This window comes from Drosophila miranda, assembly GCF_003369915.1.
Source record: "Drosophila miranda strain MSH22 chromosome Y unlocalized genomic scaffold, D.miranda_PacBio2.1 Contig_Y1_pilon, whole genome shotgun sequence".
Lineage (NCBI taxonomy): Eukaryota > Metazoa > Arthropoda > Insecta > Diptera > Drosophilidae > Drosophila > Drosophila miranda.
In genome coordinates, this window is record NW_022881603.1 from 46,651,420 (window position 1) to 46,675,909 (window position 24,490).

General features: G+C 37.0%; 1 protein-coding gene across 5 annotated transcripts in view; it reads right to left on the reverse strand.

Annotated features, from left to right (window-relative positions):
* LOC117189492 (catenin delta-2-like) overlaps window positions 1–24,490 on the reverse strand; it is a 45,778-nt gene that overhangs the window by 11,683 nt on the left and 9,605 nt on the right. For 3 of the 5 annotated variants that reach the window (XM_033394628.1, XM_033394629.1, XM_033394627.1), the window contains exon 1: window positions 3,877–4,710. The exons of the other annotated variants lie outside the window; for them this stretch is intronic. In XM_033394628.1, the coding sequence (XP_033250519.1) occupies window positions 3,877–4,703 (827 nt within the window). In that variant the 5' untranslated portion in view covers window positions 4,704–4,710. Of the gene's footprint in view, window positions 1–3,876; window positions 4,711–24,490 lie in introns of those variants that run through there. 5 annotated transcript variants of the gene reach the window in all.

Genomic DNA, 24,490 nt, shown 5'->3' on the forward strand with positions numbered 1-24,490 from the left:
TATTGCTGTATTTATGAGCGCTTTCGCATTTCATTTATATTTATTTTACCCGATACTCCTAGAATACAGAGTGAATGCGCTGAATTACATATTTTTGGGATTTGATATGTCTGACATGAACAAATTTTGTGTTATTTTTTAACTTAAACATAACTTAAATAAAAACCGAACTTAAATCGTTCTAAAAGCCTAACCGCACCGAGCTGCAGAATGAGCTTTAACGTCTCTACAGATCGTATTTTAAATTGAGAAACGGAAACAGTATTAATACAACTTCATTGTCGGTGGTGCTAATTGGAAGATACTACCCGAAAAAGTATTCCAGATGTCCTCGTGCGTCGACCGTCGATTGGGTTGACGAGAGGGGTTGCAACCTCTTACTGCCGGTGAGAATAGTGATCTAACGTCTCTGGTATTTTTTTCCGATTCTCTCGGGCCTAAACCTCTAACTGGATCTCGGAAGACTTAACGTCGTTGATAAGTGCTTCTATCAGCTTCTCCTTAATTGTAACTATTCTCCTATTATGATATCGGCTACAATGAAATCATGTCGTAGGTTCGTCTTCTAAGCTTCTTTGTAACTTTGCCCTTTCTCTACGCGTCTCCACCTGTAGCTATTTTTAGTCCTATCTCATTCAGAGGCTCCACATTTATCTTAACTAAACTTCTAAATATTGAATGAGAAGCACCTGTGTCCATAGTCATTACACATTCACTTACATACATTACGCCTCTGATAGTGAGATTTCCTAATCTCAAGTCCAATGTGCCTGGTTTATTGTCAATCGTTTACCATCATTCACCTCACTTCGTAAAATATGCATGTGGCCACCTCCATATCGACGCCCCAGGGCACTTTTAACAGCCTCGGAATTCAATTTATCTAATTCGGGAATCGACTGTAGCACCTCATCTGCCAGACCATTCAAGGAAAGCACCAAAGCGGTCGCGCGGTTAGCTTCCGTCCAATTATTCTTCAATGTATCATGAAAACGCCAAATGTTGTTGTGCCATCAAAACTAGGTGTAGCGAATTTCGGTTGAGATGTTGCCATGTTGTTGACCTGCTGAACTCGCCCATGTGGCGCCCTTCTCCTGAAAACACTGTCAACTTGTGGGTCGCTGGTGCGTGTATACTCGCGCCTGAGTCGTTTCCTGTATAGAAGCAGTTCTTCAAAATCACTTAAAGTGCCGTCTCTATGACTACCAGTCTGCGACGTTCGAATACCTCGAGGGCCGCAAGTGGCAGCAGCTGCAGAAGCGTCATAGGCTTTGGCCATAAGAGTGTCGATCGCAAAATCTACATCATGAGCGGTCCTTAAATATGTGTGTAAGTCTAGCGAGCTGTGTAGAATTTCCTTGAACATGGGAACGTTTGAGTTAGGCTTCAGCAGCTTCGTCATGGCTGGGATCGTCTGCAGAGTTGTCGATAATGTAGAAATGAGAGGCAGGTAGTCGGAGCTGAGGTCATGATCTTCAAGGATGTTGCGCTGGTTTCGATAGATCGATAAATAACAACAGTATACAACTGTTGCGTCAAGTTCATAAAAATAGTGCGTCTTTTGACTTTGACCAACCCTTGACCTTTCTCTTCAACCTCTCTTTGGAACAGTCTTGTCTCCCAGTAATTAAGAATGAGTCCTACATCATTCCGATTCACAAAAAAGGTTCAAGATCAAATATTGAAAACTATCGTGGTACCGCAAAGCTTTCCGCCATCCCGAATCTTCTTGAGTTCCTGGTCACCCTGCAACTGCAACATCTTTGTTGCAGCTTGATATCTCCGTCGCAACACGGTTTTTTCATGCAAACTAATGACATTTTACCATACGTTCTAGGAAATCATGTCCTGGAGCGAATTTCGATTTCAAATGACCTCGGAGTCCTATTTGATTATAAGATGTGTTCTAACAGCCATTTAGCCGGAACAGTAAATAAAGCTAAGGGTGTTTTAGCGTTCATCAAGCTTTGGTTTAAGAAGTTTGACGACCCGTACGTGACGAAACAACTGTATATCTTGTTAGTACGTCCGATATTGGAGTATTGTTCCTTTGTGTGGAGCCCGCAGTATAAAGAGCAGCAGGTTGTTATTTAATCGGTGCAAAAGCAATTTTTATCTTTTGCCCTGCGTAACTTAAACTGGGACTCGGGTAGAATCTTGACACCCTACCGATGTAGACAAAATCTTATTGACCTGCCGTCGTAATGGGGTAATGTTCGTGCACAAGCTCCATCTCGGTATTGTTGACTCCCAAACTATCTTGGGTAAGATTGACTTCGCTGTTCCATCTAGACCTACCCGTACTTTTCGGCGAATCCGCTTACCCATATGTAGGTATAATTATGCCCAAATGAACCTTTTATTGTTATATGTCACAACTATAGCTCCCTCTGTCATACCTTATCCCCTGAACTATCGCTTAAGCTTATAGCATGTAATATTTATAATCACCTAAATTTAACAAATTTGTAACTTCTCTTCTTTCCTCCTTTTGTAACTACATAAGTACCATTATTAGAAGATAATTGCTAATTAAATAAATAAATAAACTGGTAGATATGGTCATTCTTTATGATTGTGCGTTTTTAGTTTTCTCGTTTCTTCAAAATTGTTGAGGACACAGATTTTTGTCCTTGTGGGGGCGGAAGGGGGTGGGTCGAAATTTTGAAATACACTTGTAACAGTAACATATCACAGAAGGCTGGATACGAAATTTCACTGCTCTAGCTCTTAAAGACTTTGAGCACTAGGCACTCATAGGGACGGACAGATGAACAGACAGATATGGCGCAATCGACTCGTCTATTGAAAGTGATTATAATAGGTCCATTTTAACTTTTTTATGTACAATTTTCTAGTCAACATTTAAAAATTCAAAAATGTCCCGTTAAAAATAATAGAAGTGCATAGAAGTGGCAACTTTGTGAGTGTCCTTCGAATTGTTATCCTCCTGGGCCCTCCAAAACAGATTTATGTCCTTCGACCCATAAGGTTCCTACATATTAGCCAATATCCCAACATATAAATGACGATCCATAATGTTTTTAACACATATACCAGCTAAATTCCCTAGTAGGAAAAACTCGTCCAAGCCAATATTGAAGACCCACCGTATATAACAGTTTTGCAAGTATATCTTGTCGAAAATTCATCTTGCTGTGGTTGTCTTATATACGGCACAGGATCTACGGATCTAAAACAATTTTGGACTCGTCCGACAAAAAAATATTTCTTTACTTTTCCAATGGTCAATTTAAGTTCCTTAAATCTTCAACCTTGTGATTTCATGTTTTTTTGCCAGTAACAATTTTGTTCTTTGTACTATTCAATTATAATCTCACAGGCTTCTTCCAATGCTTTCAACACTAGTTTCCAAATTAAAATTTTTTTAAGACTGCAACTGTCGTAGTATTTGATCTACTGATAATTTGGTAAATATCTTTGTCGTTCACGGGTTTTACTTTATGGTTTTTATTGATTAGCATTTCGGATCATAGTAGCAAGACAACCAATGATATTTTGCACCTCGACCAAAAATAAACTATACAAGCTTACGACTGTTAAATAAACCATTCAACTATTATTTAACACTATTTAGCACTATTATTATTTCGACCGCATCGAAATAGTAATGCTTTGAAAAAAAGCTTAATATAGGACGCAAACATAACTGTATTTTCAATTACATAAATTCTGCGATAGTTGCCGAGATAAAGAAATCAATTCGATTGTTGAAGCTATTTTGGAGAATATTAACAATTGTAGGCACTACAATTATTTTGACCAAAACTGTACATGCGACTGAAAAAACCTATTTTACACGATTTTAAATTTTATATTTAGGATTCATAATTCAGGCTGAAGTTCTTTACTTACTTATGTATTTCTGGAGAATCATACGACAACAATCGAATTAATGGTGGTATTCCTCCCAATGATCGTGTAAGTTGCTTGTTTGGGTCGTCCATGTAACATAAATGTTGCAAATATGCTGCTGCATTTGCTTTTATAGCATTGTTCGGGTTGCTAAGAAAACTTATCACTTCTGAAAGATTTGGATCGCGCCACCTCATGGTTGAACAAAGGTCGTTGTCAGATCCGCCGATGTAATCTTCTTTCTCCCCTACTCCTCTGGGGGGGGCAGCATTTATTGAACTCATGGCGAACTGAGGTAATTTAAAATCAGCTGCACCGTCAAAAGGTCGACATTGAGACTCGCCAACAGTTTCAGACCCATTGAGGTTATCATCAAAAGGACTTGCAGTGAATTGTTTGAGATTAGAGTTTGTGCCTTGCATTCCATAACCAGGTTCTGTTGTGCAGCCGTAAGGTACCACGGATTCATCTGTATATAGGGACTCTACACCACATGGTATACCTGAGATCCCATATTCTGGTGTCTCATCAAATTGGGCGGCTTGTATATATCTAACAGTTCGACCTAAAGAATGATTCTCCATACCTGCAAGGGCAACTTCTGGAGAACCTGTCTCGATCTTATTCTGATGACCAAGTACTGAACAATGAGGCGTAATATGTGATATGGCACCAATTCCTGGCGGCTTTGTGATGTATATTGGTGAATTTGTATATCCAGCTGCCGAAAATTGTTCAAAATTTTGAAATGATGCATACTGGTTTTGCATACTGTTTGCCTCCTGCACCAACGATGGATCCATATTCAAACTATGTGCTGGATTCATGATTTAACTATATCAATTTAAAAACGATAATATTGAATGATACCATTTAAATACATATTTCGCTAACCCATACAAATTAAAAAAAAAAAAAACACGTAAAAAATAAAAAAGCCTCTCCGACCCTGAGTCGATATATCCAAGTCTGTCTGTCCATCTGTCTTTGTCGCCTAGTTTTTAAGAGACTATAATAACTAGATTAACCGTGCAGACTTTTATCACAGTTAATTTCAAGTGTAAATAAAGTTTACTTTACATTTCTGTCACGCCTCTTAAATTTAGAAGTTGCATGGCAAACGGTCATATGAACTAGATTGCGGAAACTCGTCGCTATTGGATCTTTAATGTAGCCGAAATGAACAAAGCAAGATAAGAAGTGATCTGTCGTTTCTATCATTAAACATAGTATGTATTTACATATATATAAACTGAATACCAAGTATCCGTTACGAAGGCTTTACTGTTTGTGGCGATTTCAAACATTTCCGGTTGTGCTTTTCGTTGTTGTCAATTCATAATCATATAAGAAATTTTACATGTCTTAGGACATTTTCTTGTTTTAATATCAATAAAAACGTTAAATTTAAAAAACTAATGTGCTTTTTCTGGAAGCTTAACCATGGAACATTGAGTACAGTTTCCTGTGAAGAGTGTTTTTAGGAGAATATCGTCGTTTTGAAACTGAAATTTGTCAGCTTTAAGTTTTCTAGCACATGTGGAAAACATTGTACATTTCCAAAACTAACGCAGACCAAAACGCCGTTTCCTTTTCAAAATATCTCGATTTTTAAAGCATTTTCTGGACATACATACATATGTACATATAAAAAACATTTTATTTCTCAAAAGCATACATGTATTTAAAAGTTTGGAGCAATAGGAATATTAAAAAAATAAAACAAAAAATGTCTTTCCTTTAAGCAAAAAAAACAAACAACTTTAAAAACAATCTGTTATGCTTTTTGGTATTTTTTTCTCGATTGCATAAAAAAGTACCGAAAAAAGGATAATCTTACAAAACTAGGATAAGGAAGGAGATATTAAAAGATTCGTTTTCGATTACTTCTTTGAATCGCAATACGTATTTGTATGTAAATACATGCGGTACATACATGCAAGTTAACGTACCCAATTCTATTGAGCTCTTATACGAGTTGTAAACAATCTTTGGCTTTCCAAAACGAAAACAATTTTAATCTTGGGCCTCCGCCTAATTGATTTCTAAGATGTACAATCGCAAGGGCTCCCGCCGCAATCCCAATCTTTGACACTCGCCTAAATGGAAAACCAATGTTTGCCCACACCCGGCTTCTCATAAACAATCTCACTCCCGGCTTTCTGCAGATCCTGCACTTTAGGCATTTTACAGTTCTCTCTTTGGATGACGAAATCCAATACTCGGGATGGCGAAATCAATTGAAATGTTTATAGAAAAACTATTCCCGAAAGGGATCAACGATGCAAAGATCAGAAAGTTCAAGTCAGTCTTGATCCAGAAGCGACACCGCAAAGTCGAGCTAAAAATTAAGATCGCGCAAACCCTTTGCCCGGAATGCTTTGTGACCCTCTACTTAAATCTATATCAGTGAAGTTAGAAGTAAAATAAAAACTTTTTAAAAACACAATCCGCTACCGCAGTTATTTAATTGGCGCCCAACGTGGGGCGACGTTGTATAAAAAGCACCGAATAATAAAAGTGTTGCGTCGTGCCGAAACCCGAAGGACAATTAATTAATGGAATAAATCCTTCAGATATAAAAACGCGGAGTGACTGTGAGATATAAGATAAGAAAAAGTGAGATAAAAAGGAAACAAACCGAAGCTTAGGGTGTGCAAAAATAAATACAATATACAATACAAATACAAATACAAATACAATACAAAATACAAATAAATACAAAAGCTAATCAAGACAATTCAAAAATACAAAAAAGCCAAAAAAACCAAAGTTTTTAAACAAAACCAACCAAACCAAAACACAAAGAAAGTGAAACTATCAGCTAAACCAAAGAGGGAAGACCCCCAGAAGACCCAGTTAAACAAAGAAATTTAAGAAGGAAGACCCGTTCGAAGACCTGTCAGCCAAATCAAGAAGGAAGACCCGTTCGAAGATCTGTCAGCCAAACTAAGAAGGACGACCCCTACCGGATAGTTCGTGAGCAAAAGTTGTATTAATAAATATAGTGACATATCCATAATTCCCCACATCCCATACACATTATGTTTATGTACAATTCATCCACCCCATCCACACAAGTAACAGGACCCCACTCAAGAATCAATAACTGTTTCTTCCCATACTCCAAGCAAGGGCCCCCCATAATATAAACAATGGACCACATTGTTTCATCAACATTAGAATCACGCCACTCTCGAGAAATCGATTCTTTAGAATCACGCCACTCATGAGGACCAATCAAAGCTAGACATAAAACCAAGGAGTATCACATTCCTAGCTCCGTCATGTAATGCAACACCGATCGCCAGCAGTGGATGCCTTTCATCAAAGCCGACGCATCCCCAAATATCGATCCAGGCACGTACGCCACCGACACGAAGATGCAGCCGAGGAAAGCAACGCCCGAAGCCAGAGTCGGGAGTTCCAAGAGAAGGGCTCATGGAAACTAGCCAGCAGCAGAGAGATCAGTTCCGTTTGAGACAAGCAGACCCAAAGTCAAGTCGGGGAATTCATTTAAATCTTGTGACATAAAGATATTTAAGTTGTAAAATAAAAGTCTTTTTTAAAAAACTTAAAATCGAGTTGCGGATATTTAACTGGCGCAGTCGGTAGGATTTCGTTTAAAATTAACTCCCATATTTCGGTAATGGTCAGCTTGTGTAATTTCTAATTACTGTGATCACGTAATCCCGGAATCGTTAATAAAATTGTGAAATCCGCCAAAGAACCTATGTGTTACGAGCACATACGATTTGCAAAACTAAAATTAAGTGAACTGAAGTAAGCGGAGATAGTGATCCACCAAGAACAGTGAAACACTAATTACAAAATCAAAAAACTTACAAGTGAACCAAAATAAAGTTAAAAACTACTGAAAACAAAACAAAACCCAATCAACACCAACAACATGGCGTTACCACCACTATCATTGAGCGAAATCCACTTGAACCAGGCACTGCTGTCGATCAGACAAATACCTGCCTATGACGGTTCATCTGGACAGCTAAGCTCATTTATCAAACGAATCGAATATGTATGCGGATTATATCCAACTGAAGATCTTCGCCAACAAAGGATCCTATTTGGAGCGACCGAGATCCAACTGTCAGGAGAGGCACAACGCATATCGCAAATGATACAACCCAACACGTGGCTCGAACTGAAGACGGCGCTGATCAACGAGTTCAAAAATCACACACCATATGAATAACTCTTACGACAACTATACACCACCAGATTCAACGGCAGTCTTCGTAAGTTTATAGAAGAATTAGAGATAAAAGCATTATTAATAAACAATAAGCTAAACTTAGAAAACATACCAGAAAATAATGTCATTTATAAAAACGCTTTGAACAACACAATTAAAGATGTCATTACTCGAAAACTTCCTGACAGAATGTTCATGACCTTAGCAAGAAAAGATATTACCACATTGTCTATTCTTAAGAAGGCAGCACAAGAAGAAGGATTGTACGAAGCTAGTACAACAGATTCAGGTACAAATAAAGATCAATCGAAATCGTCTCAATCAAATCGAAAGAATGTTGGAAACTATTATCCAAATTATAATACTACTAACTATCACAATCAAACTCAGAGTTCATCTGGAACAGGTCAGACTAATCGAACAAATCAAAATCAAAATTCCCAAAATCCTGGATTATACAATGAGTTCAAAAATTCCTTGAATCAAGGTAGGGCTCAGAATCCATTCAATCAGCAAATATCTCAAAACCAAGCTAGTGGGAGTGGACCCAACCAACCTACTAAAAGAGGGAGGGAGAGCCAGAGTGGCCAAACGAAGATGGACGTAAATTTTCATCAAGCCGCCTCGGAAGAAACCGAGGAGGACCCTATATAAACATTACCATTAATAAAAGAATATTAAGGTGTATCGCTGACTCGGGATCATCGATCAACATCATGAAAGAAAATTATACAGATTCCGAGATAAAAGACGATAACCTTACTGTCCATACCATCAATGGACCTGTCCGTTTAACTAAGAGTATAATGAGGAATGCGAACAAAACATGTCCGTCCGTACAAAAGTTCTACATACATAACTTTTCCGAAAATTATGATATTTTATTAGGAAGAGAATACTTGATGGCAAGTAAAGCCGTCATCGATTACAGAAATGACACTGTAACACTAGGAGCTAGGTCGTACCCAATCATTCAGAGTGGAGAAGCTATTGAAGCCGGCAAGACCGCACAGAAGTGCACTGATCCCTCTACAAAAGAAGAGAAGATCGCACCTAAGTGCCTTGACCCATCTCCAGAGGGAGATCAATACTTCGCTTCCGCTCTAGACAGTGAATTAAGGGAATGTAATCAATTAAGATTGGAACACTTAAACGACGAAGAGAGGGAAGAGTTAAAGAAGGTCTTATATGAGTTTAAGGATGTGCAGTACAGAGAAGGTGACAATTTGACTTTCACAAGTACAATCAAGCACGAGATCAAAACTCTACATGAAGACCCGGTCTACAGACGACCATACAAATATGCCCAGATACATGATCAGGAGGTAAACCAGCAAATCAAAGATATGATCAGGCAGGGAATAATTCGAAAGTCGAATTCTCCTTACTGCTCGCCCATATCTATGATTCCGAAGAAGATAGATGCTTCAGGAAAGAAAAAATATCGAATGGTAGTAGACTATAGAAGTCTAAATGAAATAACAGTTAAGGACAAATTCCCAACTCCACGAATGGATGAAATCCTAGACAAACTAGGTAAATGTCAGTATTTTACGACAATCGATTCAGCAAAAGGTTTCCATCAAATACCCCTGGAACCTAGCTCAATCCCCAAAACTGCGTTCTCCACTAAGCATGGACATTACGAGTTCACTCGTATGCCCTTTGGGCTAACCACTGCCCCAGCTACCTTCCAAAGATGTATGAACAATCTGATAGAAGTTAATCTTCAAAGATTGCTTTGTATACTTAGATGACATCATTATATTTTCCACTTCATTGGAAGAACACTTGTTGTCACTAAGGAGAGTATTTGGAAAGTTGAGAGACGCCAACTTGAAGCTACAAATGGATAAATGTGAATTCATGAAAAAGGAAACTGAATTCCTAGGTCATGTAGTCACTACTGAAGGAATAGTACCAAGTCCAGGCAAAATCTCTGCCATTGTCAAATTTCCAATACCAGAAACGACTAAACAAATAAAGTCATTCTTAGGTCTGTGCGGGTTCTACAGGAAATTCATTCCTAATTTTGCAAACATAGCAAAACCCATGACACTCAAACTAAAGAAAGGAGCTGTCATAGACCCCAAGGAAGAAAAGTACGTCGAGGCATTTGAGAGACTAAAAGTACTCATCACCTCAGACCCTATCCTTGCGTTCCCAGACTTTGACAAAATGTTCACGGTAACAACCGACGCTAGTAACATAGCATTGGGAGCGGTTTTGTCACAAGAACACAAACCGATCTGCTACGCTAGCAGAACCCTAAATGAACATGAAATAAACTATTCAGCCATCGAAAAGTAATTATTAGCGATCGTATGGGCAACCAAGTATTTCCGTTCATACCTGTTCGGTAGAACATTCGAGATACAAAGCGATCATAATCCCTTGATTTGGTTGAACAACCTCAAGGAGCCAAATATGAAATTACAAAGGTGGAAAATAAAACTGAATGAACTACATGAAAATCATGTAGCTGATGCCTTATCAAGGGTAAAGATTAATGAAAATCTCCTTGGAGAAGCTTCCAATAGCGTTGGTGCAACTGTACATAGCGCACAGGAAGACAATCTAAATCACATTGCTATCACGGAAAGACCAATTAACTATTACAATAGGCAAATAATAAATATATAAATAATAATAAAGGAATATCTATGCACCAAAAAGAGCGCATTATATTTCCATAACGAAATAGATTTTCCTCTATTCCAAAAATCCTATTTAGAAGTCATTAATTCTAACAATATAACCAAAGCTATTAAATCAAGCACGAAACTCCTAGATATTCAGAATTACGCTGAATTTAAAGAAACCATATTAAAGAATCATAAAGGCTTACTCCATCCAGGGATAGAGAAAACCGTCAATTGGTTTAGGGGAAAATACTATTACCCGGATTATCAAAAACTAATCCAAAACATCATAAACGAATGTCCTACTTGTAATATTGCCAAAACAGAGCATAGAAATACGAAGTTGGCATTCGAAACTACACCGGAAATACTGAACATCAGAGAGAAATACGTCATAGATTTCTATATGGTTGGTAACCAACAGTTCCTATCATGTATTGACGTATACTCGAAGTTTGCCACTCTTGTAGAAGTAAAAAGTCGTGACTGGTTAGAAGCAAAAAGAGCCATCATGAAAGTTTTTAACGAGATGGGCAAACCAATTGAAATCAAAGCCGATAAAGATTCAGCTTTTATGTGCACAGCATTGCAAGCATGGCTGAATGCGGAAAACGTCAAAATAGAGATCACTTCCAGCAAAAATGGAATATCTGACGTAGAAAGATTTCATAAAACAGTAAATAAAAAATTAAGAATAGATAGATTCACGAAGTTTGAATTAATTCTTTATACTTATAATCATAAAACCAAACATACTACCACAAATAGGACACCAGCTGATATATTCATTTATGCAGGCTCACCTGATTATGACACCCAACTAAATAAAGTGAATAAAATCACTCAATTAAATAAAAACCGCATAGAGTATGAAGTAGATACCCGCTATAAACTATCACCTCTAGTTAAGTCTAAGGTAACAAATCCTTTCAAAAGGACTGGCGAAATTAGACAGGTAGACGAAAAACATTATGAAGAAAAGAATAGGGGTAGGAAAATAACTCATTATAAATCAAAATTCAAGAAAAAGAAGAAATCTAATAGAAGCAGATATAATAATTCCAGAGAAACCGAGGAAGTTAATGGAATCGGCGAACTTCAACACAATTAAAATCCTCATCTTCCTCATAATTACCATCGTAATGGCACAGGGCCAAAACATAGAAATAAATCCTATAAAATCCCAAAACGGATATATGATATTCAAAACTGGATCGATTAACATACCTATCAATTACGAATACCATTATCTAACTGTTAATGTAACTAAAACCGAAGAACTATACCAAAATTTATTAATGCAAGCCACTTAATTCCAGGACATAATCCAAATAAAATATCTAGTAGACAAATTGCAAAGAGAAATGAACGGGCTAATAATAACCAAAAGAAATAAAAGAGGCCTAATCAATATAGTAGGAACAGCCTACAAATATCTCTTTGGAACACTAGATCAGGAAGATAAAGTCGATTTGGAACAAAAAATAGAAAATTTAGCCTGCCATAGCATTCAAATGAATGAACTAAATTTGGTAATAGATGCAGTTAATAGCGGAATAAACGTTATAAACAAACTAAATGAAGAAAAAGACAGGAATCAACAAATAGAAATTTTGATATTCAATCTACAACATTTCACAGAATATATCGAAGATATAGAACTAGGTATGAAATTAACTAGGCTCGGTATATTTAATCCAAAATTATTAAAACAAGACTACCTGGAACAAATAAATTCTGAGAAAATACTAAATATAAAAACCTCCACATGGCTAAAATCCGATACCAACGAAATTCTAATAATTTCCAACATTTCCAAAGACATTACAAAAGTACCAATCTATAAAATCGTTCCGTATCCAGACGAATTAAATAACATGTTAACAGATATGACATACGACAAGTACTACATAAAAAATGAAGAAGTATTTGTTAAAGAAACTAGATTGAAAACCAATGACAATTGTATAAAAGGAATTTTAATGCAAATTCCCACTAAATGTCCATATTCCAATACTTTTCAAAACTTTCAAATAAACTTTATTGAACCCAATATACTAATCACATGGAATCTTCCAAAAACAACGCTAAACCAGAATTGTGTAAGCCAAGAAATCATAGCGGAAGGAAATACCATTATAAAAATCTACAACTGTTCAATCCAATTAAATGAATTTACAATATCAAACACAATGTTAGATTTGGCCCAGAATGTTTATGTCAACAACAACATAACTAAAATAAAACCACTGTCGTATGTCCAAACTAATGAAATAATTATGCAATACACCAAATATAGTAACCTATTACAAATAAGTCTACTAATTTCATTTGTCATAATTATATTAGTACTACTAAGTTATGTAGCTGTTAAATTTAAGAAAACTTCTAAAATAGTCACGGTTAAATGTATTAACCCTATAATAGAAGCAGAAGAGGAACCAACCTCAGCCACCGCACTTGACACCCCGTCACTATACCCGAGGGTAATCGCCTAGGGACAGGCTAATAACAAACGTTGGGGGAGTGACATATCCATAATTCCCCACATCCCATACACATTATGTTTATGTACAATTCATCCACCCCATCCACACAAGTAACAGGACCCCACTCAAGAATCAATAACTGTTTCTTCCCATACTCCAAGCAAGGGCCCCCCATAATATAAACAATGGACCTTGTTTCATCAACATTAGAATCACGCCACTCTCGAGAAATCGATTCTTTAGAATCACGCCACTCATGAGGACCAATCAAAGCTAGACATAAAACCAAGGAATATCACATTCCTAGCTCCGTCATGTAATGCAACACCGATCGCCAGCAGTGGATGCCTTTCATCAAAGCCGACGCATCCCGAAATATCGATCCAGGCACGTACGCCACCGACACGAAGATGCAGCCGAGGAAAGCAACGCCCGAAGCCAGATTCGGGAGTTCCAAGAGAAGGGCTCATGGAAACTAGCCAGCAGCAGAGAGATCAGTTCCGTTTGAGACAAGCAGACGTAAAGTTAAGTCGGGGAATTCAACCAATCTTGTGACATAAAGAAATTAAGTACTAAAAATAAAATCTTTTTTAAAAACTAAATTTCGAGTTGCGGATATTTAACTGGCGCAGTCGGTAGGATTTCGTTTAAAATTAACTCCTATATTTTGGTAATGGTCAGATTGTGTAATTTCTAATTACTGTGATCACGTAATCCCGGAATCGTTAATAAAATTGTGAAATCCGCCAAAGAACCTATCTGTTACGAGCACATACGATTTGCAAAACTAAAATTAAGTGAACTGAAGTAAGTAAGTGATCCACCAAGAACAGTGAAACACTAAATACAAAATCAAAAAACGTACAAGTGAACCAAAATAAAGTTAAAAACTACTGAAAACAAAACAAAACCCAATCAACACCAACAACATGGCGTTACCACCACTATCATTGAGCGAAATCCACTTGAACCAGGCACTGCTGTCGATCAGACAAATACCTGCCTATGACGGTTCATCTGGACAGCTAAGCTCATTTATCAAACGAATCGAATATGTATGCGGATTATATCCAACTGAAGATCTTCGCCAACAAAGGATCCTATTTGGAGCGACCGAGATCCAACTGTCAGGAGAGGCACAACGCATATCGCAAATGATACAACCCAACACGTGGCTCGAACTGAAGACGGCGCTGATCAACGAGTTCAAAAATCACACACCATATGAAGAACTCTTGCGACAACTATACACCACCAGATTCAACGGCAGTCTTCGTAAGTTTATAGAAGAATTAGAGATAAAAGCATTATTAATAAACAATAAGCTAAACTTAGAAAACATACCAGAAAATAATGTCATTTATAGAAACGCTTTGAACAACACAATTAAAGTCGTCATTACTCGAAAACTTCCTGACAGAATGTTCATGACCTTAGCAAGAAAAGATATTACCACATTGTCTAATCTTAAGAAGGCAGCACAAGAAGAAGGATTGTACGAAGCTAGTATAACAGATTCAGGTACAAATAAAGATCAATCGAAATCGTCTCAATCAAATCGAAAGAATGTTGGAAACTATTATGCAAATTATAATACTACTAACTATCACAATCAAACTCAGAGTTCATCTGGTACAGGTCAGACTAATCGAACAAATCAAAATCAAAATTCCCAAAATCCTGGATTATACAATGAGTTCAAAAATTCCTTGAATCAAGGTAGGGCTCAGAATCCATTCAATCAGCAAATATCTCAAAACCAAGCTAGTGGGAGTGGACCCAACCAACCTACTAAAAGAGGGAGGGAGAGCCAGAGTGGCCAAACGAAGATGGACGTAAATTTTCATCAAGCCGCCTCGGAAGAAACCGAGGAGGACCCTATATAAACATTACCATTAATAAAAGAATATTAAGGTGTATCGCTGACTCGGGATCATCGATCAACATCATGAAAGAAAATTATACAGATTCCGAGATAAAAGACGATAACCTTACGGTCCATACCATCAATGGACCTGTCCGTTTAACTAAGAGTATAATGAGGAATGCGAACAAAACATGTCCGTCCGTACAAAAGTTCTACATACATAACTTTTCCGAAAATTATGATATTTTATTAGGAAGAGAATACTTGATGGCAAGTAAAGCCGTCATCGATTACAGAAATGACACTGTAACACTAGGAGCTAGGTCGTACCCAATCATTCAGAGTGGAGAAGCTATTGAAGCCGGCAAGACCGCACAGAAGTGCACTGATCCCTCTACAAAAGAAGAGAAGATCGCACCTAAGTGCCTTGACCCATCTCCAGAGGGAGATCAATACTTCGCTTCCGCTCTAGACAGTGAATTAAGGGAATGTAATCAATTAAGATTGGAACACTTAAACGACGAAGAGAGGGAAGAGTTAAAGAAGGTCTTATATGAGTTTAAGGATGTGCAGTACAGAGAAGGTGACAATTTGACTTTCACAAGTACAATCAAGCACGAGATCAAAACTCTACATGAAGACCCGGTCTACAGACGACCATACAAATATGCCCAGATACATGATCAGGAGGTAAACCAGCAAATCAAAGATATGATCAGGCAGGGAATAATTCGAAAGTCGAATTCTCCTTACTGCTCGCCCATATCTATGATTCCGAAGAAGATAGATGCTTCAGGAAAGAAAAAATATCGAATGGTAGTAGACTATAGAAGTCTAAATGAAATAACAGTTAAGGACAAATTCCCAACTCCACGAATGGATGAAATCCTAGACAAACTAGGTAAATGTCAGTATTTTACGACAATCGATTCAGCAAAAGGTTTCCATTAAATACCCCTGGAACCTAGCTCAATCCCCAAAACTGCGTTCTCCACTAAGCATGGACATTACGAGTTCACTCGTATGCCCTTTGGGCTAACCACTGCCCCAGCTACCTTCCAAAGATGTATGAACAATCTGATAGAAGAGTTAATCTTCAAAGATTGCTTTGTATACTTAGATGACATCATTATATTTTCCACTTCATTGGAAGAACACTTGTTGTCACTAAGGAGAGTATTTGGAAAGTTGAGAGACGCCAACTTGAAGCTACAAATGGATAAATGTGAATTCATGAAAAAGGAAACTGAATTCCTAGGTCATGTAGTCACTACTGAAGGAATAGTACCAAGTCCAGGCAAAATCTCTGCCATTGTCAAATTTCCAATACCAGAAACGACTAAACAAATAAAGTCATTCTTAGGTCTGTGCGGGTTCTACAGGAAATTCATTCCTAATTTTGCAAACATAGCAAAACCCATGACACTCAAACTAAAGAAAGGAGCTGTCATAGACCCCAAGGAAGAAAAGTACGTCGAGGCATTTGAGAGACTAAAAGTACTCATCACCTCAGACCCTATCCTTGCGTTCCCAGACTTTGACAAAATGTTCACGGTAACAACCGACGCTAGTAACATAGCATTGGGAGCGGTTTTGTCACAAGAACACAAACCGATCTGCTACGCTAGCAGAACCCTAAATGAACATGAAATAAACTATTCAGCCATCGAAAAGTAATTATTAGCGATCGTATGGGCAACCAAGTATTTCCGTTCATACCTGTTCGGTAGAACATTCGAGATACAAAGCGATCATAATCCCTTGATTTGGTTGAACAACCTCAAGGAGCCAAATATGAAATTACAAAGGTGGAAAATAAAACTGAATGAACTACATGAAAATCATGTAGCTGATGCCTTATCAAGGGTAAAGATTAATGAAAATCTCCTTGGAGAAGCTTCCAATAGCGTTGGTGCAACTGTACATAGCGCACAGGAAGACAATCTAAATCACATTGCTATCACGGAAAGACCAATTAACTATTACAATAGGCAAATAATAAATATATAAATAATAATAAAGGAATATCTATGCACCAAAAAGAGCGCATTATATTTCCATAACGAAATAGATTTTCCTCTATTCCAAAAATCCTATTTAGAAGTCATTAATTCTAACAATATAACCAAAGCTATTAAATCAAGCACGAAACTCCTAGATATTCAGAATTACGCTGAATTTAAAGAAACCATATTAAAGAATCATAAAGGCTTACTCCATCCAGGGATAGAGAAAACCGTCAATTGGTTTAGGGGAAAATACTATTACCCGGATTATCAAAAACTAATCCAAAACATCATAAACGAATGTCCTACTTGTAATATTGCCAAAACAGAGCATAGAAATACGAAGTTGGCATTCGAAACTACACCGGAAATACTGAACATCAGAGAGAAATACGTCATAGATTTCTATATGGTTGGTAACCAACAGTTCCTATCATGTATTGACGTATACTCGAAGTTTGCCACTCTTGTAGAAGTAAAAAGTCGTGACTGGTTAGAAGCAAAAAGAGCCATCATGAAAGTTTTTAACGAGATGGGCAAACCAATTGAAATCAAAGCCGATAAAGATTCAGCTTTTATGTGCACAGCATTGCAAGCATGGCTGAATGCGGAAAACGTCAAAATAGAGATCACTTCCAGCAAAAATGGAATATCTGACGTAGAAAGATTTCATAAAACAGTAAATAAAAAATTAAGAATAGATAGATTCACGAAGTTTGAATTAATTCTTTATACTTATAATCATAAAACCAAACATACTACCACAAATAGGACACCAGCTGATATATTCATTTATGCAGGCTCACCTGATTATGACACCCAACTAAATAAAGTGAATAAAATCACTCAATTAAATAAAAACCGCATAGAGTATGAAGTAGATACCCGCTATAAACTATCACCTCTAGTTAAGTCTAAGGTAACAAATCCTTTCAAAAGGACTGGCGAAATTAGACAGGTAGACGAAAAACATTATGAAGAAAAGAATAGGGGTAGGAAAATAACTCATTATAAATCAAAATTCAAGAAAAAGAAGAAATCTAATAGAAGCAGATATAATAATTCCAGAGAAACCGAGGAAGTTAATGGAATCGGCGAACTTCAACACAATTAAAATCCTCATCTTCCTCATAATTACCATCGTAATGGCACAGGGCCAAAACATAGAAATAAATCCTATAAAATCCCAAAACGGATATATGATATTCAAAACTGGATCGATTAACATACCTATCAATTACGAATACCATTATCTAACTGTTAATGTAACTAAAACCGAAGAACTATACCAAAATTTATTAATGCAAGCCACTTAATTCCAGGACATAATCCAAATAAAATATCTAGTAGACAAATTGCAAAGAGAAATGAACGGGCTAATAATAACCAAAAGAAATAAAAGAGGCCTAATCAATATAGTAGGAACAGCCTACAAATATCTCTTTGGAACACTAGATCAGGAAGATAAAGTCGATTTGGAACAAAAAATAGAAAATTTAGCCTGCCATAGCATTCAAATGAATGAACTAAATTTGGTAATAGATGCAGTTAATAGCGGAATAAACGTTATAAACAAACTAAATGAAGAAAAAGACAGGAATCAACAAATAGAAATTTTGATATTCAATCTACAACATTTCACAGAATATATCGAAGATATAGAACTAGGTATGAAATTAACTAGGCTCGGTATATTTAATCCAAAATTATTAAAACAAGACTACCTGGAACAAATAAATTCTGAGAAAATACTAAATATAAAAACCTCCACATGGCTAAAATCCGATACCAACGAAATTCTAATAATTTCCAACATTTCCAAAGACATTACAAAAGTACCAATCTATAAAATCGTTCCGTATCCAGACGAATTAAATAACATGTTAACAGATATGACATACGACAAGTACTACATAAAAAATGAAGAAGTATTTGTTAAAGAAACTAGATTGAAAACCAATGACAATTGTATAAAAGGAATTTTAATGCAAATTCCCACTAAATGTCCATATTCCAATACTTTTCAAAACTTTCAAATAAACTTTATTGAACCCAATATACTAATCACATGGAATCTTCCAAAAACAACGCTAAACCAGAATTGTGTAAGCCAAGAAATCATAGCGGAAGGAAATACCATTATAAAAATCTACAACTGTTCAATCCAATTAAATGAATTTACAATATCAAACACAATGTTAGATTTGGCCCAGAATGTTTATGTCAACAACAACATAACTAAAATAAAACCACTGTCGTATGTCCAAACTAATGAAATAATTATGCAATACACCAAATATATTAACCTATTACAAATAAGTCTACTAATTTCATTTGTCATAATTATATTAGTACTACTAAGTTATGTAGCTGTTAAATTTAAGAAAACTTCTAAAATAGTCACGGTTAAATGTATTAACCCTATAATAGAAGCAGAAGAGGAACCAACCTCAGCCACCGCACTTGACACCCCGTCACTATACCGAGGGTAATCGCCTAGGGACAGGCTAATAACAAACGTTGGGGGAGTGACATATCCATAATTCCCCACATCCCATACACATTATGTTTATGTACAATTCATCCACCCCATCCACACAAGTAACAGGACCCCACTCAAGAATCAATAACTGTTTCTTCCCATACTCCAAGCAAGGGCCCCCATAATATAAACAATGGACCTTGTTTCATCAACATTAGAATCACGCCACTCTCGAGAAATCGATTCTTTAGAATCACGCCACTCATGAGGACCAATCAAAGCTAGACATAAAACCAAGGAATATCACATTCCTAGCTCCGTCATGTAATGCAACACCGATCGCCAGCAGTGGATGCCTTTCATCAAAGCCGACGCATCCCGAAATATCGATCCAGGCACGTACGCCACCGACACGAAGATGCAGCCGAGGAAAGCAACGCCCGAAGCCAGATTCGGGAGTTCCAAGAGAAGGGCTCATGGAAACTAGCCAGCAGCAGAGAGATCAGTTCCGTTTGAGACAAGCAGACGTAAAGTTAAGTCGGGGAATTCAACCAATCTTGTGACATAAAGAAATTAAGTACTAAAAATAAAATCTTTTTTAAAAACTAAATTTCGAGTTGCGGATATTTAACTGGCGCAGTCGGTAGGATTTCGTTTAAAATTAACTCCTATATTTTGGTAATGGTCAGATTGTGTAATTTCTAATTACTGTGATCACGTAATCCCGGAATCGTTAATAAAATTGTGAAATCCGCCAAAGAACCTATCTGTTACGAGCACATACGATTTGCAAAACTAAAATTAAGTGAACTGAAGTAAGTAAGTGATCCACCAAGAACAGTGAAACACTAAATACAAAATCAAAAAACTTACAAGTGAACCAAAATAAAGTTAAAAACTACTGAAAACAAAACAAAACCCAATCAACACCAACAACATGGCGTTACCACCACTATCATTGAGCGAAATCCACTTGAACCAGGCACTGCTGTCGATCAGACAAATACCTGCCTATGACGGTTCATCTGGACAGCTAAGCTCATTTATCAAACGAATCGAATATGTATGCGGATTATATCCAACTGAAGATCTTCGCCAACAAAGGATCCTATTTGGAGCGACCGAGATCCAACTGTCAGGAGAGGCACAACGCATATCGCAAATGATACAACCCAACACGTGGCTCGAACTGAAGACGGCGCTGATCAACGAGTTCAAAAATCACACACCATATGAAGAACTCTTGCGACAACTATACACCACCAGATTCAACGGCAGTCTTCGTAAGTTTATAGAAGAATTAGAGATAAAAGCATTATTAATAAACAATAAGCTAAACTTAGAAAACATACCAGAAAATAATGTCATTTATAGAAACGCTTTGAACAACACAATTAAAGTCGTCATTACTCGAAAACTTCCTGACAGAATGTTCATGACCTTAGCAAGAAAAGATATTACCACATTGTCTAATCTTAAGAAGGCAGCACAAGAAGAAGGATTGTACGAAGCTAGTATAACAGATTCAGGTACAAATAAAGATCAATCGAAATCGTCTCAATCAAATCGAAAGAATGTTGGAAACTATTATGCAAATTATAATACTACTAACTATCACAATCAAACTCAGAGTTCATCTGGTACAGGTCAGACTAATCGAACAAATCAAAATCAAAATTCCCAAAATCCTGGATTATACAATGAGTTCAAAAATTCCTTGAATCAAGGTAGGGCTCAGAATCCATTCAATCAGCAAATATCTCAAAACCAAGCTAGTGGGAGTGGACCCAACCAACCTACTAAAAGAGGGAGGGAGAGCCAGAGTGGCCAAACGAAGATGGACGTAAATTTTCATCAAGCCGCCTCGGAAGAAACCGAGGAGGACCCTATATAAACATTACCATTAATAAAAGAATATTAAGGTGTATCGCTGACTCGGGATCATCGATCAACATCATGAAAGAAAATTATACAGATTCCGAGATAAAAGACGATAACCTTACGGTCCATACCATCAATGGACCTGTCCGTTTAACTAAGAGTATAATGAGGAATGCGAACAAAACATGTCCGTCCGTACAAAAGTTCTACATACATAACTTTTCCGAAAATTATGATATTTTATTAGGAAGAGAATACTTGATGGCAAGTAAAGCCGTCATCGATTACAGAAATGACACTGTAACACTAGGAGCTAGGTCGTACCCAATCATTCAGAGTGGAGAAGCTATTGAAGCCGGCAAGACCGCACAGAAGTGCACTGATCCCTCTACAAAAGAAGAGAAGATCGCACCTAAGTGCCTTGACCCATCTCCAGAGGGAGATCAATACTTCGCTTCCGCTCTAGACAGTGAATTAAGGGAATGTAATCAATTAAGATTGGAACACTTAAACGACGAAGAGAGGGAAGAGTTAAAGAAGGTCTTATATGAGTTTAAGGATGTGCAGTACAGAGAAGGTGACAATTTGACTTTCACAAGTACAATCAAGCACGAGATCAAAACTCTACATGAAGACCCGGTCTACAGACGACCATACAAATATGCCCAGATACATGATCAGGAGGTAAACCAGCAAATCAAAGATATGATCAGGCAGGGAATAATTCGAAAGTCGAATTCTCCTTACTGCTCGCCCATATCTATGATTCCGAAGAAGATAGATGCTTCAGGAAAGAAAAAATATCGAATGGTAGTAGACTATAGAAGTCTAAATGAAATAACAGTTAAGGACAAATTCCCAACTCCACGAATGGATGAAATCCTAGACAAACTAGGTAAATGTCAGTATTTTACGACAATCGATTCAGCAAAAGGTTTCCATTAAATACCCCTGGAACCTAGCTCAATCCCCAAAACTGCGTTCTCCACTAAGCATGGACATTACGAGTTCACTCGTATGCCCTTTGGGCTAACCACTGCCCCAGCTACCTTCCAAAGATGTATGAACAATCTGATAGAAGAGTTAATCTTCAAAGATTGCTTTGTATACTTAGATGACATCATTATATTTTCCACTTCATTGGAAGAACACTTGTTGTCACTAAGGAGAGTATTTGGAAAGTTGAGAGACGCCAACTTGAAGCTACAAATGGATAAATGTGAATTCATGAAAAAGGAAACTGAATTCCTAGGTCATGTAGTCACTACTGAAGGAATAGTACCAAGTCCAGGCAAAATCTCTGCCATTGTCAAATTTCCAATACCAGAAACGACTAAACAAATAAAGTCATTCTTAGGTCTGTGCGGGTTCTACAGGAAATTCATTCCTAATTTTGCAAACATAGCAAAACCCATGACACTCAAACTAAAGAAAGGAGCTGTCATAGACCCCAAGGAAGAAAAGTACGTCGAGGCATTTGAGAGACTAAAAGTACTCATCACCTCAGACCCTATCCTTGCGTTCCCAGACTTTGACAAAATGTTCACGGTAACAACCGACGCTAGTAACATAGCATTGGGAGCGGTTTTGTCACAAGAACACAAACCGATCTGCTACGCTAGCAGAACCCTAAATGAACATGAAATAAACTATTCAGCCATCGAAAAGTAATTATTAGCGATCGTATGGGCAACCAAGTATTTCCGTTCATACCTGTTCGGTAGAACATTCGAGATACAAAGCGATCATAATCCCTTGATTTGGTTGAACAACCTCAAGGAGCCAAATATGAAATTACAAAGGTGGAAAATAAAACTGAATGAACTACATGAAAATCATGTAGCTGATGCCTTATCAAGGGTAAAGATTAATGAAAATCTCCTTGGAGAAGCTTCCAATAGCGTTGGTGCAACTGTACATAGCGCACAGGAAGACAATCTAAATCACATTGCTATCACGGAAAGACCAATTAACTATTACAATAGGCAAATAATAAATATATAAATAATAATAAAGGAATATCTATGCACCAAAAAGAGCGCATTATATTTCCATAACGAAATAGATTTTCCTCTATTCCAAAAATCCTATTTAGAAGTCATTAATTCTAACAATATAACCAAAGCTATTAAATCAAGCACGAAACTCCTAGATATTCAGAATTACGCTGAATTTAAAGAAACCATATTAAAGAATCATAAAGGCTTACTCCATCCAGGGATAGAGAAAACCGTCAATTGGTTTAGGGGAAAATACTATTACCCGGATTATCAAAAACTAATCCAAAACATCATAAACGAATGTCCTACTTGTAATATTGCCAAAACAGAGCATAGAAATACGAAGTTGGCATTCGAAACTACACCGGAAATACTGAACATCAGAGAGAAATACGTCATAGATTTCTATATGGTTGGTAACCAACAGTTCCTATCATGTATTGACGTATACTCGAAGTTTGCCACTCTTGTAGAAGTAAAAAGTCGTGACTGGTTAGAAGCAAAAAGAGCCATCATGAAAGTTTTTAACGAGATGGGCAAACCAATTGAAATCAAAGCCGATAAAGATTCAGCTTTTATGTGCACAGCATTGCAAGCATGGCTGAATGCGGAAAACGTCAAAATAGAGATCACTTCCAGCAAAAATGGAATATCTGACGTAGAAAGATTTCATAAAACAGTAAATAAAAAATTAAGAATAGATAGATTCACGAAGTTTGAATTAATTCTTTATACTTATAATCATAAAACCAAACATACTACCACAAATAGGACACCAGCTGATATATTCATTTATGCAGGCTCACCTGATTATGACACCCAACTAAATAAAGTGAATAAAATCACTCAATTAAATAAAAACCGCATAGAGTATGAAGTAGATACCCGCTATAAACTATCACCTCTAGTTAAGTCTAAGGTAACAAATCCTTTCAAAAGGACTGGCGAAATTAGACAGGTAGACGAAAAACATTATGAAGAAAAGAATAGGGGTAGGAAAATAACTCATTATAAATCAAAATTCAAGAAAAAGA